The sequence below is a fragment of the Acinonyx jubatus genome, chromosome B4 (assembly GCF_027475565.1).
Source record: "Acinonyx jubatus isolate Ajub_Pintada_27869175 chromosome B4, VMU_Ajub_asm_v1.0, whole genome shotgun sequence".
Taxonomy (NCBI): domain Eukaryota; kingdom Metazoa; phylum Chordata; class Mammalia; order Carnivora; family Felidae; genus Acinonyx; species Acinonyx jubatus.
In genome coordinates, this window is record NC_069387.1 from 94,295,334 (window position 1) to 94,314,553 (window position 19,220).

The 19,220-nt window shown below is 38.1% G+C and overlaps 1 protein-coding gene across 1 annotated transcript in view; it reads left to right on the forward strand.

The window, feature by feature from the left end:
- Positions 1 to 3,981: 3,981 nt before the first annotated feature.
- RAB21 (RAB21, member RAS oncogene family) overlaps positions 3,982 to 19,220 on the forward strand; it is a 43,255-nt gene continuing 28,016 nt past the window's right edge. The window contains exons 1-3 of the mRNA XM_015063623.3: positions 3,982 to 4,380; positions 16,080 to 16,139; positions 16,895 to 17,002. Coding sequence (XP_014919109.2) covers positions 4,231 to 4,380; positions 16,080 to 16,139; positions 16,895 to 17,002 — 318 coding nt within the window. The 5' untranslated portion in view covers positions 3,982 to 4,230. The remainder of the gene's footprint in view (positions 4,381 to 16,079; positions 16,140 to 16,894; positions 17,003 to 19,220) is intronic.

Below are 19,220 nucleotides of genomic sequence, written 5' to 3' on the forward strand. Positions count from 1 at the left end.
ATTGAAAACGAAGGCATAAGAGAGCTGGTATTTGTGGAGGGTTGTTCATTTATTTTACATCTCCCATGTTCTAGGCATTATTCTGGACACAGGGTATAATGAATGGTGAGCAAGGCAGACAGATCTTTACTACCATAGGGTTTATGGCTGTAATACTGATAAATAAATAGGTAATTGTAATATTTAATGATATATGCTAGGAAGTACTTAGAAAGTGGCATAGAGGAATGGCAAGATTTTAAATGAGAACTTACCAAACAGGAGTGAGTAGCCAATAGGAGAAAACACTCAAGCAAGTGGGACTGAATGTTATAATCCTCAGTGTATATATATACTTACAAACTTCCCATTAGAGCATCCATGGCCATTGGAAAGCTCTCCAAAATCACAAATCTCTCATAAGAGCACTCAAATTATTTCACCAGGGCAAAACAATTTCTCTGGTAAGAGACTTTTCCATCACTATACTGATTTATTACTCAAGAAAATGGAAAAGTATAGTCATTCAGGCCTAGTTGAAGTGGACAAGTCTCCTTAGAATTCCAGCTCTATATAACTACTGATATTTAGTTTTAAGATGTAAGCATACTGGCCTGACTCAACAAGACTGCTAACATTCTGAACTGAACCTTTTCAGTAATTTAGAAATTGCTGGTACACAATTCTATTGCCAATCACGCCAAACACTTTCATCTGATACAACTTCATGTTCTGGTTATTTCAAAATACAATTTATAAATGTAAATATAAAATAAACATCAAAGGAGCCTGGGTGGCTCAGTCAGTTAATCATCCAACTTCGGCTCAGGTCATGATCTCTCTGTTTGTGAGTTTGAGTTCCACATTGGGCTTCCCACTGTCAGCATAAAGTCTGCTTCAGATCCTCTGTCCCCCTTTCTTCTGCCCTTCCCTTGCTCTCTCTCTCTCAAATAAATAAACATTAAATAAAATAAAATACACATCACAAGTAAACAAAGTGGCTTCTTGTCCTACCTTTTTAACTATTGAGATTGTATGTTTTTAGCGGAAATTGGTAAGTTGTAAGAATCTCAAAGTTTGGCTTAGATTCCTTCTTCTTGTTCTTTTTTTTTTTTTTTTTTTTTAATTTTTATTTTAGAGAGAGGGACCGCACACAAAACAGGGAGAGGGGCGGGTCGGGGGGTGGGGGTGGGGAGAGAGAATGAATATCACGATCCTGGGATCCTGGGATCATGACATGAGCCTAAAACAAGAGTCGGATGCTCAACTGATTGAGCCACCAAGGCGCCCCTTAAATTCCTTCTCTGACAAAAACATATATCTCAAGACACTTTTTTTTGAGACACTTTTAATTAATATTGTCACCTTAGGGATAAATACCTTGGAAACTGTCCCTTCCTCCCTTCTCCTAGACTACATGTCTCTTGGAATATTCTCGTTTTCTATAACTCAGAAGAAAATCTCCCAATGGTTTCTTTCTTTTTCATGTTGAGGCACTTCTGAGTTAGTCTTGGGTGTGCTCTAGCCAACCTGGTAAATTTCATTGAGCTGCTTGTGCCCCTTAGTGGCCGGTGCTTACAATTACAGCTCAGTTTTGTTTACCTTTGCGAAGCCTCTGAACTGTTGCTTCAGATGCATTAAAAGTTGCCTCTGAAAGCTGGAAAGAACCACAGGAAAATGGGCAGAAAGCCAGCTAGAAGGTAGGGGCATATGGGCTGCACAAGAGGAGAGGATACCTGAGCAAGGACCACATTCTGACTGAAAGCAGAAGGAGGTATGGATGCCAGGTTGGCATCAAACATGGCCACTACACATTACTGTAACTGTGTTGCCTCCCACACTAAAATAAGATCAAGCCCCATGAAGGCAGAGACATCTTGCATGACACTCTGCAAAGATTGTTGAATGAGCAAATGGAGGAACAAATGGGTTTAGTCTATAGCAAGTTCACAGGAGAGAACAATTTTTCTTTCTATTGTCCTTTTGTTTTTTAAGTTTTATTTATTTAAGTAATCTCTATACCCAACATGGGGCTTGAACTCATGACCCTGAGGTCAAGAGTTCCATGCTCTTCCAACTGAGCCCGCCAGGTGCCCCTCTTTCTATTGTTAATTACTAGTACTAGATGCTTAAAAGGGAAAATGTTTTGACAATTCTGTTTAACAAAGCCCCATATGTCCAAGAGCATTTCTCAAACCTAGTATTTTATAGGCTTAGATTTATGTGTTCACTTGTTGTAATTAATAAATGTTATTTATTACATTCCAAGGGCACTTGGGCACTACATTCCAAGATCTGAAGATTTAAAAAATGTGAAAGACACAGTTCTAGCCCCCAGAAGAGAGCACATCAGATTATAGTGTTATCCTTTCCAATCCATTTTTCAAATTATAGGCAGAGTGATTTTTTTTTAAATTAAATCTGATTATGTCAGCCCCTTGATTAAAATCCTTCATTGCTGAAAGCCTCTTTCAGTATTGGCCCCTGGCTTCCTTACAGGTCTCATCTGGAGCTCTTTTCCTGTCTGCATTCTTACCACATTTTCAGTTGCTGAACTTTAGATGCTCCTTCCTATGTCAACGCTGTTGGACATACTGTTCTCTCTACTTACAAAGCTATCCTCCCTTCTGGCCTAGATTACTCCTAACCAAATGCATGCATTACTCTAGAATGCAAAATGGGTTGAGTCCTGATATACCTTTGCAGGATACTCTGAACTGCTTTATCAAGATGAAAGCATTCATTATGTAATTGACTGTTTTTGTCTTCTGCTAAAATGTAAGCTTTAAAAAAAAAAAGATTTTCTTTTTAAGCAATCTCTACACCCAATTTGGGGCTTGAACCCAGAACCCTGAGATCAAGAGATGAATTCTCAACAGACTGAGCCAGCCAGGCACCCCTAAAATGTAAGCTCCTGATGCTAGAGATGTTGTATCATGTTCAGTACAGTGCCTGGCACGTGGTAGGCACCTTCAAATGTTTGTTGAATGAATGGACTATCAGGCTTGAAGTGGAAAAGGAGTCTAATGAATAAGAATATGTTTTCTTGAGTGACACTAGATTTCTAGTTGCCACATTTCAGAACACCTGTGTGGTTTCTTAGAAGAGTGTGTTTCATAAAAGAGGAGGGAGGCAGATCAGGAAAGATAAGCAATCATCCAAAAAGTCAGTTCTCTCCAGGTGGAATCAATATGGAATGTCAGAAGCTTCATGGAAGACAGAAAAACTGGGGCGGCAAGACATACTGGCTTAAGATGTATCATTCATTCATTCCCAAGTATTTCTAGAATTCCTATTATGTGCTTGGAACAGGAGTTAGAAATTCAAAGGTGGGCCAGTCTTACACAGTTCTTGCCCTTAACAAATCTACAGCCTACTGAGAGACAAATACTCAGCGAAGTAATTTCCGTGAAGTGTTGCTAAAGAAGGTATGTACACCGATGTCATGAAATACCTAATTAGGGGTGGGGGCCGGGGGAGAAGGAGAGGGATGGACAAAGGGACAAGGATGGGCGGTGAGGCGAGCCTTTTCGGTTTAAATGAGACCTGAAAAATGAGGAGCCCTGAGGGTCTGCGGAACTGAAAGAAGTTCAACAGCTATGATTTGGAATCCCACCAAGAGTGTCAAGAGATTGAAGGGCACCTTGGTAGATTTGGCTTACGGCGACCCCGGTGTGAGGGGTCATCAGCCTGGTGAACATTCCCTGGGCACGAACGATAACGTTCTGCCTTTCCACATTCCAGCAGAGCTGGGCTTCCTTCAAATCATCTATCCCTTAATCCCGCAGACTTGCACCAACTGCGGAGTGCTGGTCACCCGCAGACAACCTAACTCAACCGGAGACTGCGCGGAGGAGCTCCAGTCACAGCCAATTCCACCCCGGGGAAGAGGCTCCAGAAACCCCACCCACGTCCAGGCACGTTTTCCTGGGCCGAGTCCCAGGGGCCGCCCGCGGCCGCCACGGTCACGTGACCCGAAGTGTGACGTAGGAGGAAGGAGACGCCATTAGAGGGAGGCGGAGAGGGAGTGCTCTTCGCCTTTCCTCGGGTGCCTGACGTGGTGGCTGGGGGGCCCTTCATTCTCGGACTTCCCTCGGCCCTTCCAGGCTTCGCCCAGAGGCGAGAGTGGAGACGGCGCCCCGGGTTGACGGGTCGGTGCGGAGGGGCCTGCGCCGGCCGCGGCTGTGAAGGCGCTGCGGCGGCTGTGGGGAGCTCGGCGCAGCTCTAGGGCTCGGGCGGCGGGGAAACGGGATGGCTGCGGCCGGCAGCGGAGGGGCGGCGGCGGGCAGAGCCTACTCATTCAAGGTGGTGCTGCTGGGGGAAGGCTGCGTGGGGAAGACGTCGCTGGTGCTGCGCTACTGCGAGAACAAGTTCAACGACAAGCACATCACCACTCTGCAGGTGCGGGCCCCAGGGAGCGGAAGGTGGAGCCTTGGGGCCCCTACCCCTCCGGGGCTGTGAGGACTTTGCTGCCATGGTCCCCTGGATCTGGGCTTAAAGATCTCAGGCCTGTCACCGTCGTCTTCGTTTCGGAATGCTTTTCTGAATGCGTCCTAGGGACACGCGGGGTCGGGGCATCCTCTAGACGTAAGGGCAGGCTGTTGGGAAGGGAGTGGAAGGGCCCTGAAAAGTCCCCCGTGTGGCTGCGCATATTGTGGAGTCCCCATCGCTTGGCTAGTTTTCCCCTTTGATTCACTTCCGCTTGTGCCCTAGGTGCCTTCACCCTACAGTCACTGACTGTCTGCCCTTTTTCTTTCTTTCGGAATTAGGAACTTAGCTGCGGATTTTATTTTGCGAACCTAGGTGCTTTGTAACTTCAGCGCTTACTGATGACTAAGTGTTTACGCAAGTTCCATTTTGTCCTGGCTTCGAGTAACCTGCTGATTGGCGAAAGAGTCATCTTTGGAGGGTTTTTGAAATGACCGCTTGCGGGCGTGGGTTACGCAGTTTCCTTGCTGCCTGCATGGGTTTGACTTAAGGGGCAGTCATACTGTGAGGTCGGTCGACCCACATGCACTGGGAAACGTCATGTGAATACTAGCCAACAGTTGGTCCCCAAACTAACAGCTTCGTTGCTGCTGCTACTTACTTTCTTTGCTTGTAGCATAGGGCCGGCTTTCTTCTGCAGTTACCTTAAGGTTGGTAGGAAAAGTGTTAAAATGTAATCATAGATTGGGAGTGAAGCCAGCCCTTTGAGGCAGTTGTAGCCTCCCTCTTCCAAAGAAATCAGTTTGCACGTGTTAGAAAAAAAATATCCAACTGATCTAACTTTCTCAATTTAGTTACAGGTAGTAAAATCGAGTGTACTTTTTTTCCCCTTATGTTTATTTATTTTTGGAAGAAAGAGACAGAGTGTGAGGGGGAAGAGAGAGGGAAACACAGAATCGCAAACAAGTTCCAGGCTCTGAGCTGTCCGCACAGAGCCTGACGCGGGGCTGGAACTCACAAGCGGTGAGTTCCTCCTGCCTGAGCTGAAGTCAGATGCTTAACTGACTGAGCCACCCAGGCGCCCCATAAATCGAGCGTACTTTTGAGCCTGATTGTCCAGGTTCATATTCCACCTCCATCTATTTATCTGTGATCTCTTATCTATTTAGTATGTTCTTGGGCATGTTAATTAACCTGTTTGAGCCTAAGTTTCTTCGTCTGTTAAAATGGCCATAATAATAATACCTAGCTCATAAGGTTGTCAAGACAAGTATACGTAAAATCACTTAGGACTTGGTCTGTTGTAAGCTCTCCATCTTTATTACTGGCCCAAATTGCACAATAGACTTTCATTAGTGATTGTGTAGTGTGTAAGAACATTGACACTATTTAATAGAACACACAATCTCCTAATTGTTGTGACATTTGATATTTGATGCTATTATTAAACTACTGAGTCTAGAATTCACAAAGATGCCCTGATGATTCCATGTTCTATTTTTACTCCTGTTTTTACTCCTCTTACGTAAAGCACAATATCTGAAAAAGTGAATGTCAGGAAACTCCTTTTTTTTTTCTTTGCATCCTTGTACAAGGGCACTTACACAATTTTAATAGTTGTTATTGTTGAGTGTTGCTAATGAAATCAAGGGAATTTGTAGGATAAATACCTATGATTATTTGGAACTTAGGAATTCATTTAGGTAAAGTAATAACAATAGTTAACATTCAGTGAATTCTTACTGTACCAAGTACTGTACTTTTCTTCTGTCATTTAATTCTTATTATAGCCTTTGAGGTGGTAGATAGTTTTATTAGCCCCATTTTGCAGGCAAAGAAACAGGCTTGGTTAAGTTGAATAATTTGCTGGGTGGTAGATAGTTTTATTAGCCCCATTTTGCAGGCAAAGAAACAGGCTTGGTTAAGTTGAATAATTTGCTGGCAGTCATTTTGCCATAAGTCATGCACGGTACCCAAGCTGAAATTTGAACCCAGGTCTGACTTCGGATTTTGAGCAAGTAAGTCACACTGCCTCTGGATATTGGTAAATCACCCCTTTAGTGGTTATCTTTGTGCTACAAATCTTACATAAAAGAGGAAATCATTATAATTGAGCCTCCCCCTTTAAGATAATTTAGTCCTTCAACCCAAAAATCGCACCTTCATTATGCATTTCAAAAACATCCTTGAAGCTAAAAGCAGCCTAAAGGTTTTTAAACATTAGAGACCACTTCAACTATACTGGAGAGGATGAAGTTTATGGTAGATTTTCAGTATCAAAAACATAGCAGTCCTGATTTTAGTATTTATATAACTCTTATCATAAACAGTGTCTGGATTATATTGTAGAATTGAGGATTTTGTTGCATACCAATGTGTGGACGCAGTATTTAATCTCTTTCTCTTACATATCAGTTCCTCTCATTTTAATTTTTTTTAGAGAATTGTGACCTATTAAATAACAACCATGTATAATTTTAATTTCTAAATGGAGAGGAGATCATGCATCAGAACATGAGAAGACAACAGAGGAAGAGTCCCTCTTTTTTTCTCAACAGAACTACCTACTACCTATCTTTTGACATACTTTGTGTTTTGCAAGGTACACTATCTTCCAATCATGTTCAAACAATTATGAGACCAAGGAAACCTAAGGTAGTTTATGGTTCACTGTTTCAGTCTTTTGTTTAATATTTCAGTCAAGTGATTGTTCACTCTTGTCTGAACATCTTGGAGGTGAGGTGAACTGGTACAGAAAGTGGGAAACTTACTATGTCCTAAGATGGCCCGTTTCATTTTTGGACAGTTTTAATTTTCAATAAATTTTTCTGTGTATAAAGCCAAAATCTGTTTTCCTTGTAGTTTCCAGTTCTGTCCTCTGAATCTTGATCACATAAGGTATCCCTTCTGATAGTTGAGGACAGCTGTCACATCCCTTGGTCTTATCTTTTGGGTAAACAGCTCTGATTCCTTTAAAGGAATCTCTTATGACATCTTTCTAAACCATTTCACTATTTAATCATTGTCCTCTTTCCTTAAAATGTGATTCTTTGAGCTGTAGAAATGATTCCAAGTGTGCTTTGAATTTAGTAAAGTACAGGCTATCACCTTCCCTATTGAGAATCCTTTTCCAACACTGAAATAGAAAAGATTCTATGTGCTTGTGGACAGCTGCTACATTTATTAATATTGGGCTTGCTGTCTTAATCTTAATCCCCCTCCCCAAAAAGGCATTACATCCCTCAAAATCTTTTTTCTTTTATAGCTTTTTTTTTTTTTTTGGTCCCTAAGGTATTTGAACCATTAAAATAGGCTTTGATAAATTTACTCCAGTGGTCAAAGGCTGTTAATGTCCTTCTAAAGTTTGATTTTAAGTTCAAGAAACGTTGAGCTCCTGTGGGTCAGATACTTGGTTGGGTTCTGGGCATGCAAAGAAAAAGAAGGTTATGTTCCCTACTGTCTGGGTTAACTACTCATTTTAGCTTTGTCACCTGAAGATTTGCTAAGAATGTCTTCATTGTTTTCATCAGGTCATTAATAAAGACTTTGAAAAGTGGAGACAGAGGGAACGAGAGACAAAGCTCTGCGGCAGGTCTCATTATAGTCCAGTGATGTGTGACCAGAGATGTATTTTTCTTTAGTTGTGCAGTCTTAGGGTGGGGCTTTTTCAGACTATGCTTGAGCCATAGTCTTTCTCTTTGAGTGAGAAACAGTTACTGGTGGAGTGTTGTACATATTAATGATAATGGAAACAGAGAACAGCCTGAGATTTACTGTTATGGGCTATTAACTAGTGGGTACAAAGCCTTTAATGAAAATGTTCTTCCAGCATTATAAATCTAGCTTTTTGCCCTAGCTACATCAGTCTTGCCCACAGGGGATATCATGAGATGCTTTGTCAAATGCTTGCAGAAGACAAGATACACTGTGTTTCTGCATTAGGAAGCCATATGATGTGGTAAAAAGGGACAGGATTTTGAAGTTAGACTAGGTTTCATATTTTGGCTCCTACTTCATAAAGCCTTTATGATCTTGGCAGGTTATTCTAACGTTTGTAAGCTGGCTCTTGATCTATAATATGGGAGAATCTTACTTATAGGGTTTTTTTTTTTTAGTTTAGTTTTTTTTTTTTTAAGATTTTATTTTTAGGTAATCACTACACCCACTATGGGACTCGAACTTACAGTACCGACATCAAGAGTCAGTGCTTACTGAACAAGCCAGCCAGGTGCCCCTTTACTTATAGGATTTTTATGTCAGCCATCATAGGTAAACCTCTATCACAGTGCCTGGCACATGTTTGTTTTATAAATGTTTGCTATTGAATGAATAGATGGTGCTTAATTTGTGTTGGTTTCTTTCGTGGTAAATCAGTGAAAAAGGTAATGGAATTAGTTTGGCATGAATTATTTTGAGAACCCATGCTGTCTCTGAAAGATCACTACATTGTCTTTTAAAATTGTTTATAATTTTATACTTAATATAATCATATATATGTACACATATATATGTTATGCTTTATATACATTTATTATTACTATACATATACATATATATTTGCTTATTCATTCTAGAGTTTTGGCTGGGATTGGCTTTTCTGGAAATTAACTTCTTTCTACAAAATTGTGACATTGGCCATGCTTTAATGTTTTAGCACTGCTCCCTTTTTTGCAGGGCTCCTCCTAGGTTACTAATAATTAAGACATAGTCTTGTAGGTGAGCTCTCTAAGAACTCAAAATCTTTTACCTAGCTCAGGAAACTTGATCTTTATATATATAGAGTCCCCAAGCTCTCTTACATGATTAACCTAAGCAATTAAAGTCAATGATGATTTCATACATGCTAAATATCAAACATTGTAATAGCTGGGGAATATAAAGAATAAGGTACTTCAACCATCATTTAGCTTTCTTGATTTTATTCTTAAATGTTTGTGCCATTTTGATTGTAACTACCTTTTCTCTTTGGTATGTCTTTTTATGTCTGTGCTCTTGGGTGATCACTTCGTTTTCTTTCGTTGTATGCCCTTTCCCTCCCTTATTTGAAGGTGTTTTCAGATCGTGCACTTAGAGTGTTTTCTGGCACTTTCCACCAGTCCCTTATATAAAAAGTAACATTTTTATAATCTGAACGATCAGTCATTTTCCGTTTTAGAATCCTAACTCGAATTCCGCCTATCTGCCTTGTGTAGTCGGGTAGGTGGCTGTCACTTGATGAGCAAAGCAGTGCTGTAAGGTTGGCTAGGCAGATAGTAGTATCCTGATAGTTTGGCAAATGAAGAAACTAAGCTTTGTAATCAATTTCTGAGGTCCCACAAATGGTAATGGTGTACATGTTTTCTTAAACTTGAAGTCTACTGCTTTTATCCCCCATGCACCTTAACCTCCTGAGCAAAACTTGGCATTCAGATTCTAGCAGTTGATTTTACACTTGGCGTCATAGTCTCTAGTCTAGGAATCTTGGTTTGCTTACTTGTAAGATTAATGTTTTGAATGTCTGAAACATCTTCCAAGTAGTTCTGGAAGCCACACCAGTGTTGAACAGTTAATTCATTTACATTATCTTTTGGAGAGGGACGGGGGGGGGGGTGGGGGGAAGAGAGAGAGAATCTTAATCAGGCTCTATGCTCAACGGCTGATGGGGGGCTTGATCTCATGAGAGTGAGATCTTGACCTGGGCTGAAATCCAGAGTCAGACGCTTAATAGGCTGAGCCACCCAAGCGCCCTATGTTATCTTTATAAAACAACAATAGGTGAAATCTTCATGTCACCCCCTCTTGGCATTTTACTAGATACATGTAGGTTATGGAGGGTGGGTGATTTTCTTTTCTTAAAAGAAAATAGTTTTTCTGAATTTTGGTTTTAAGTTCCTAATATATAATGTCTGATTGCCATTTTCTGTTTTGTGTTTTGAGCCACTCCTGAGAAGTAACTTTTTGACTCTTATTTTCAAAGTAGTCACTTGGACTGTAAACTGATTATGATTCTTGTATTTATGGAAATTAAGGACAAGAAATGAAGTATTCAGGCAGCCAGCTTAGTTTTCATTCTTTTATTTAATTGAAATACATTTGACATACAACATTGTATAAATTTAAGACATAACATGTTAATTTGTTACATTTGTATGTTGTGATAATGATTGCCATTGTAGCAATGCAGCTTAGTGTTCTGATAGCTAATTTTTATTGCCTTGCTACAGAGGACTATTTTATAAATTATCTGCCTGAATCTTTTTATGCCTTTAGTACTTACATATTAAGTAATAGATACTTTAAACACTTAAGTCTGAAACAGTGTTAGTGACTGTAACAAAAATAATGTCAGTGTTTAGTTTTATATACACACACACACACACACACACGGACACACTTACTAATGAAGGTATGTTGAACTTAAAAGATAATAAAGACAGGAAAGTATTTGCCTACAATTCAGTTACTTTGCTGCTTTAGGTGTATTACTTTGCCAGCGGTTAGGAAGCACAGCAAGTGATCTGGCTAATAACAACAACAAATACAAAAAAAATGATTAAATAAGTTATGAAAAGACAGATACAATTTTCTTATTATTTTCTATAATTCTTTCTTTCTTTATTTATTTTTTAATAGAGATTTAAAAAAAATATCCACTATGCTTTTGGATAAGATGTCTGGTAAATAAGTATCAGGTGCAAATGACGGATGTGTGCCTCAGGTAATGAAATTGTTGATTTAATACCCCTAAAGTTTGGAAGATGAGGTCATTGGAATTATAAGTAGTGGTGCTGTAACTCAGGGTTTGGAGGAATATTGGGAATATTTTTGTGAGTTGAGTTGGTATCCAGGAACACTTAGTGTCCACGTGGAGGAGTGCCAGGTTAGGAATGTGTATGTTCTAGAATAAACAGCTTTGTGCAATGGAAAAAGTACTGTGGAGTCAGACAGGCTTCTACCCACTGCAGTACCCAAATGAGTTGTCTGACCTTGAGTGAGTCACTGTATTTCTTTAAATCTCGGGTTCACAACTGTAAAATGGCTGTAAAATAGCTACTTCACATGGTTGTTACAAAGAGTAAATGAGAAAGCCCAGCTTAGTGTTTGGCACACAGTATATATGTACTATTTATTTTCTTCCTATATTTCTAGAACCTTTTGAATTGATACTGTAATGCCACTTTCCCTTCCCCTTTCTAGACTGGGGATTCTTCACTGAGATGTTGCCAGGGATTTAGAAATCCCTTGGGTTAAGTGTGTGAAATTGTTTTTTGGTATGTGTATGTGAGCAGTTTTCTTGGGAGTAAATCAGTTCATAGCTCTCATCAGATTCTCAAAGAAGTCCCATGATTATTTCTCCCTTACGCTTTTATGTAACAGAATTAAGAACCACTGCCCTAGATTAAGTATAACTACAAGTGGCATCTGAGTGGTCTGCCCAAATTAAGTATGCCTCATAGAGGTGGTTAAAAAAGATAAGACAAATGTCAGCCTTTTAATTTTTTGCTATTCCATCTTGATATTATGTAAAATCTTTCACCTTTATTTTCCAATCTAATTGTATTTGCTTTTAAAACAGATGATATTTGTTCTTTAAGAAAATGTCTGTACCATATTAAAAACTTATAATATATATAAAATGGGACAATTTATATTACACGAGGAATTTTCCATATAGTGGGACTTAAGTAGTTCATTATGAAGGAGAAAAAAAAAGATTTAGTGAAGATCCTTGGATAATATAGTAGATATTTCAGTTAAAATAATTAGATTTGGGGCACCTGGGTGGCTCAGTCAGTTAAGCAGGTGACTTTGGCTCAGGTCATGATCTCACGGTTCGTGGGTTTGAGCCCCACATCAGGCTCTGTGCTGACAGCTCAGAGCCTGGAGCCTGCTTCAGATTCTGTGTCTCCTCCTCTCTCTCTGCCCCTCCCCTGCTGGTGCTCCGTCTCTCTCTGTGTCTCAAAAATAAATAAAAATGTTAAAAAAAAGTTAAAAAATACAAAATAAAATGATTACATTTACAAGGAAACTTTTAGAAGCACATCTCTTCATAAATTGAGTTTTACCTTCATCGATTTATCCAGGTACATTGTAGATATGTTTATCTGTAATAACAGTATTTGTATGTCTGTTTTATTTGTGTGTCAGCACTGGCTTCTGCCTTCTCCATAAGAGAAGTATTATCTCAGATCTCAGTGTGGAAGATATGCTAGCATAGTGGTTATGAGTTGTGTCTGGAGCCAGCCTACCTGGATTTCAAATCCTACTCTGTCACTTACTATGTGACCTTGGGCAAGATACCCTTCCTGTGTCTTAAGTTTCCACATCTGTAATATTTGGATAATTATATCTAACTCAGCGTACTATGACATTGAATGAGTTAATATTGAAAAGCTCTTAGAATACTGACCATTTCATTGTAAGCCTCATGAGCATATTAAATAAAAATGTGTAATCTAGTTGACATATTTCTACCCATGAAAAGATAATTTACAATATAAGCAAGGCAGTATATGGTATATATTAAAGATTAGGTTCCCTGTAATTCTTCAGGATAGAGAAACTCATTGTGGGTTGTATGGGTGGTATGAGAAAGCTTAAAAATTCAAGGAAGAAGAGTTTGGGTCATGAACTGGACTTGGATAGATGGGATTCAAATAGAGAAAAAAATACATCCAAATTAGAGGGGGAATTTTATGGACAAGCAGAATTGGAGGAATGTATATAAACCATATAAGCTGGAAAGTAAGTGGAAAAATACTAGAAGCTATGGACATGGACAATCGTGGAGGCCCTTGGATACAAAGATAACACTTAGAGATTTTTAGTTGTAGATTATGGTTCCCTAACTTTTATAAAGGAAAAGCTTATGAATGCTCTTATAAAAAGTACTCAGCACAGTTCTTGGTGGAAAGTAAGCATTTGGTAATTGTTAGCTAGTATTAGCAATAGTAGTAGAAATAAAAGTGTAGAGTTTCACTGTATGGATGGGCTGTCTGTGTACCTTTTAAAAATTGCATACTGAGGGACACTTAGGCTATTCCTTTTTTCTTTTATAATCAATATTGATGAGCAGCTTTCCATAAAATTGTATATCCAGGGTTCCTTAGGAGAGACTCAACACTGTCCCTTAAACTCACCATGGGAAAGTGGTGGTAAGTTTCCAAGGAAATGGTAAAAAGGGAAAGGATGGAGCTTTATCAGCTCTAATTGATTCCTGTCTATTGAGAAATCCTCACAAAACTCATGACAAAAAAGTTATTTTGATATTAGCTGCCAGCAGGGATATAGTTCAAGCAAACTTATTAAAAATGATATCTTACTAGGATACTTGAATGAGTTATGGTAAGATTTTTTTAATCATGGAGACTTTAGGAAGATAATTTGGCATGTTGACTAGAGTGTGAGGTGAGACCAAAGTTGTTATAGTAGTATGAGATTGGTTGTCAGAGAACTCCAGAAGAAATATGAAGACAAGTCTTGGTAGTTTTGTTTTTGTTTTTGGAATATGGAATGTCAGAGGAGGAAGAATACTTAGAATATTTCTAAGAGTCTAAACCTCAGTGACTTGAGAATGTGATCAAAATACTGAAGTTGGAATGGAAAGCCAATTTTGTAAGGAGGATCAGTTTAATTTTAAATATATTTGAGACAAGAGAGGCATTTAAGTTGACCTATATATTAAATATTTGGGTGGGATTCAGATTTTGAGTTTCTTCATATAGCATTGATGTTGAACCCATGAAAATGGTTGATGTCAAGTAGGTCACACAACTAATAAGTTGCAAGGTAAGATTCAAATCCACAGTTCTGATTCAAAGTTCATATTCTTAGCCCCTATGCTCTAATGAGTGGGAGAGGTCCTTTATTTAAATTCATTTTGGAAATATGTATTTGGTCTTCTCATTTTCCAAGTTATTTCTTTTGTTATTTTGCCATTTATTTTATATATGCCCCTTTCTATGTAATCTTTGTTTCATTTAATAAAATATCTTTAGTGTAGTTAAGGTTTTGAAGGAAGGCATTCCTGGATTTGATCTCCACTCTGCCATTTGTATCTATCTGTGTATTCCTTTGTTAATCACTAAATTCATTGGCTTTTTCTTAGTTCTAAATTTCCTTGGTGTACATACAGCAGAAAGCACTTCCTGAAATCTAGGTTCCTCCTTCAGTAATAATTCACCATCTTAGCTTTTTACCTGTTTTACCTTATTTCTCTGTACTTTCTTTTAGATACACCTAAATGTGACTGTCTCTGCATAACTTTGGACTTGGTTCTCTGTTCCTTTTTTTAAATGTCACCTGACTCTGAGTTCTGATTATATTTCCTCTTCAATCACTCTAGATTCTGTTTTCTCTTTTCTATCTTTGTGGACTTGGTTCAGGCCCTTTTTGTTTTTCTCTCCAACTCTGTAATAGTCGCCTGTTTCCAGGTCCAGTCCTGTCCTTTCCAGTCCAACCTCCTCTCCTACTGCAGAGTCATTCTCTTAAAATATAGATCTTATACTGCCCCAGTGCTTAAAATCCCTTCAATGATTCTCCATCATCAACAATATTATTCTTAACACGTATTCCTTAGGATGAATTAGGCATTTCTCTAGGGGAAAATAGGTCAAATGAGTTTGGGAAATGCTCGTATAGATGTAGTTAGTTTTTTTTTTGGCAGAATCTTAGTGTGCCAGTGTGTATTATGAATGTACAGAGGGAATGCAGAGCAATATGCTGCATATCCCAAATACATCTGACTGTAGTATACATTAAAAGACACGTCTAGAGTCTTGGAACAGGTGTTATTAAGACCCACAAAGTAAAGTCTCTACATCTAGACATGGAACCCTAGCACTTTTTTTTTTTTTTTTTTTTTTTTAATATTCATTCAGCCTTTGTCTTTTTCTGTAGTCTCATCTCTGGCATTGACCGTACTGCCTTGGAGTTCTCCATGGGGAGGGAGTTCTGTGTTTCAGGCTTTGGTGGCTTTACCCATCTGTCAGGGAAAACCCATACTACTCCTAAAGGGGAGACCATCACCTTCTCTCTGAAGCCTTCTCTCATCCAGGCAGGCTTTACATTTCCTTTCTCAGTACTGTGTTTAGAGTGTACTTGGCAAGACCCTCCCATTTTAACAATTGTCACATGATACTACTTTTCTTTACATGTTTATTTCTGCTGTATATAGACTGTAAGCTCCTTGAAGGCTGGAACCATTTCCTTTCATTTCTGTGACATTAGTACTTAAGATAATTATTAGATATGAATTAAATAATTGAATTATAAAATAATTGCGGGAATATTTCAAGTAATATTGGTATTCATACAGTTAAGTAAACTACCAGTAAATATATGTTTTATCTCACTTAGAAATCTCTTAGTTCTTTCTACAATGATTGGGTAAGGTGACATTAAATGAAATGCTCTAAGAGAAATTTTTATGGGGAAGATCTAGGAAAATGTTTAATTACCATTTTTTCTTCTTATTTTTCATAACTTGTGTCCATAAAACAAAAAACTGTTTTTTATATTAGGATATAACTAATGTTTTGTCTTCGGTGAAAGTAATGTTTAGTCATTAATAAAAAATCAGTGATTACTTTTTCTCTCAGATAACTTGTTTCCTATTGAGATTATTCTTCCATCTATAGTTTTTAGGGTAAGAAACATATGAAATATTGTTTAATGTATATCTCTTTTCTTAGGCATCATTCTTGACAAAGAAGTTAAATATTGGTGGGAAAAGAGTAAACCTTGCTATATGGGTAAGTTAACCTTTTCAATTGAGTTTGTGAAGTCTTCTGCTATTCTTGATAATTTAATAACTAATTGGCTGAAAGAATAGGAATTTGAATTTCTTTTTTTAAGTGAAGTTTAGCTGAAACTTTTTTTTAATAAACATTTTTTTTTTTTATGAAATCAGGCTAATAATTATACAGTTGTATACACGAATATTGCTTATCATAACCTTTGAGTTGGGGAAAGAGTAAACTCAGGGATTCCATATCAGAGAAAGAACAGGGTGGGTGAACAGCCTGACTGTCCTATTTTTCCCTCTGTGTTTTCATGTTCCAGCTTTCCGAGGGAGTGCCTAGTAGAGAGTAGGGTAATGCATCAGACTACCTTTTGGCCAGTGGTCCTGGTGCATACTGTCTTTCCTTGTTTTCTCCCTTTGTGGGAAACCTAAATTTAGGGCAAGGCCTGTTCCTGGCTTACAGTGCCATCTTGGGCATTCTGATCCTCTGGCAATTGAACTGTTTGTTTTTTTTTTTTTAGTGGGTGTGGGAAGATTGATGAGGAGTAAGAGGGTTGGGAGGGAAGAAGTAACCTTTGTATAATGGTAAAACATTATTGGTTATAACTTCTAAAGAATTTTTGTAACCTGTTCTTTTTTCTTTTAACAGTGCTTTGAGATTATCTGTAACTTCACCACTTTCCAGTTAATTAAAAGTTAACTACAGTTGCAATAGCAGATTTATTTTTTTCTCCTGATCTAATAAGTATTTGTTGCTTTATTTAGGATACAGCAGGTCAAGAGAGATTCCATGCATTGGGTCCAATTTACTACAGAGATTCAAATGGAGCTATTTTAGTTTATGATATAACAGATGAAGATTCCTTTCAGAAGGTATTCCATTTACTTATAGGTAGATGATTTGAAGAACAACACTGATTTTTCAAGTCTCCATTCACATGCCTTTGTTTACTAATGTGGTTAATCTTGGTTTTAAAAGTAAAATATAGTTTGTACGTAAATGATTACCACTAGTATTTGTTAATGTAGTATTTAATTGATTAACAGAGATATTAATAGTTTATTACATGGCTTTCTCAGATATTAGGAAAGGGAAATAATTTGAAATAAAACCAGAAAAATTGAAGGGCTTTTTTTCTCCCTGTTAAAGAAAAATTACGTATATTTCTTGATTCCATATATAGCAGGCATGTGAATACTTGGTATGGTTGCATGGGCTCTCTAGTTGTAAAGACAAAAAAAGAAGAGGGGCACCTGGGTGGTTCAGTCAGTTAAGTGTCCGACTTTGGCTCAGGTCATGATCTTGCTGTTCCCGAGTCCAAGCCCCGCATCAGGTTCTGTGCTGACAGCTCAGAGCATGGAGCCTGTTTCAGATTCTGTGTCTTCATATTGCTCTCTGTCCCTACCCCACTCATGCTCTGTCTCACAATCAGAAATAAGTAAACATTAAATCACCTTTAAAAAATTTTTTTTTGTACTCTGTATATCTCCCTCAAAAATAAAAATAAAACATTAAAAAAAATTTTTTTTTAAAAAAAAGATGATAAGAACTAAATCGAATTAAGCTCTTTCTTCTCAGTAAGTGTCCTGGAAGATATAAGTTTTAAAGGACAGTCTAGGTAGTATTTATTTTAAAGTTTTTTCTTTCTTTTTTTTTTTTTTACCCCTCTTTTAAACATACACCACAAAAGTAGAATTTTTAAAGTTGGTTGGAACCAAAAATAAGTTACCATTAAACTTACCTCTGAATTCTCATCACAGTCAGGATGGTGACTAATTGCTTATTTGAACCTTTCTCTGAGAGCCCCTCTTAGAATAAATGTTCAAGGGTGTGAACTAAAAGGGGCAATTTCCAAGGCAGAACGTTTTCTTTCCTTAAGTTTCAGGTTTGTTCCTGTTGAAATTACTTGCTGTTATAGATTCAGGTTGTGTGTGTGTGTGTGTGTGTGTGTGTGTGTGTGTGTGTGTGTGTGTTTTCCATTTGTTTCCCATTAGTTAACAGATGAAGCAACTATACAAGTTAGTCTTTGGATTATTACATATGGAAAAATTTAATTCAAGGAGTAGAAAAATGAAATGATAAGTAATTTGTAGATTTAATGATACTTGAATTGGGGGGGGGGGGCTGTTATCTGTTATCCCTTCCTACCTTTTGGCATAAATAGAAATGGTTTGAGTGTTTTATTAAGAGAAGGTTGAGTCTTTTAAGTTGAAAAGTGACCAGTTATCTCTTGCTGTATAACAAACCCTCCAAAACCTGGTGGCTTAAAACAATGATTTATTAATCTCATGATTTTGTGGGTTGACTGGGCAGGTCATGTGGTGTCACTCGTGCAGCTGCATTGAACTTGGAGTTTGGCTGGGTAAAAACCATCCAGGAATGTTCTCCCCCATACGGCCTCTCACTCCATCTGTTTTCTTATCCTCCAGTGTTCTCTCCACATGCTCTCTCATTATTCCATATTTTAGCCTAAGCTGCTTATATAACAACTGGATACTAAGAGTAGCTGCCAGGCCCTCTTAAGTCCGAAGCTGGCATAGCATTACTTCTGCCACATTCTCTTGGTCAAAGCAAGTTACAAGTCTAGCCCTGCTTTACAGAGAGGGGAAATAGAATCTGTCTCTTGATAAGAAGATAAAGAATTTGTGACCATCTCTAACTCACCACAGAATGTATAGGGGTAATGAATAGGATGCCTGCAGAAGGGGATCCTATTGCAGATGAGTAACAATTCTTTTAAAAAATTGGTTAGATATAGTAGATTGTGGTAATATCTGTAGAGTGGGTAGAGTAATACATAATTGGATTCTGGCATGGTTCCTTTGAAATGATGAGGATGTACATTGTATATTGTTAAATTTTTCTTATGTGAAATCAGTTGTGGATGGAAGTTCATTGCTTCTCTGAAAATTTTATACAAATGTGAATGAAACAAAAAGATGTGGCTGTACTGAGAAAACTATGGTTCAGTGCTAAGAGAAAGATAAGGTGATAATATTTATTACCTTTGCTTTTGTAAAGGTTTGGGGTTTATTAAAGATAGTTCCTCTGCATTCTTGCAGAGAGCAAGAGTATGGAGCTGTTACATTT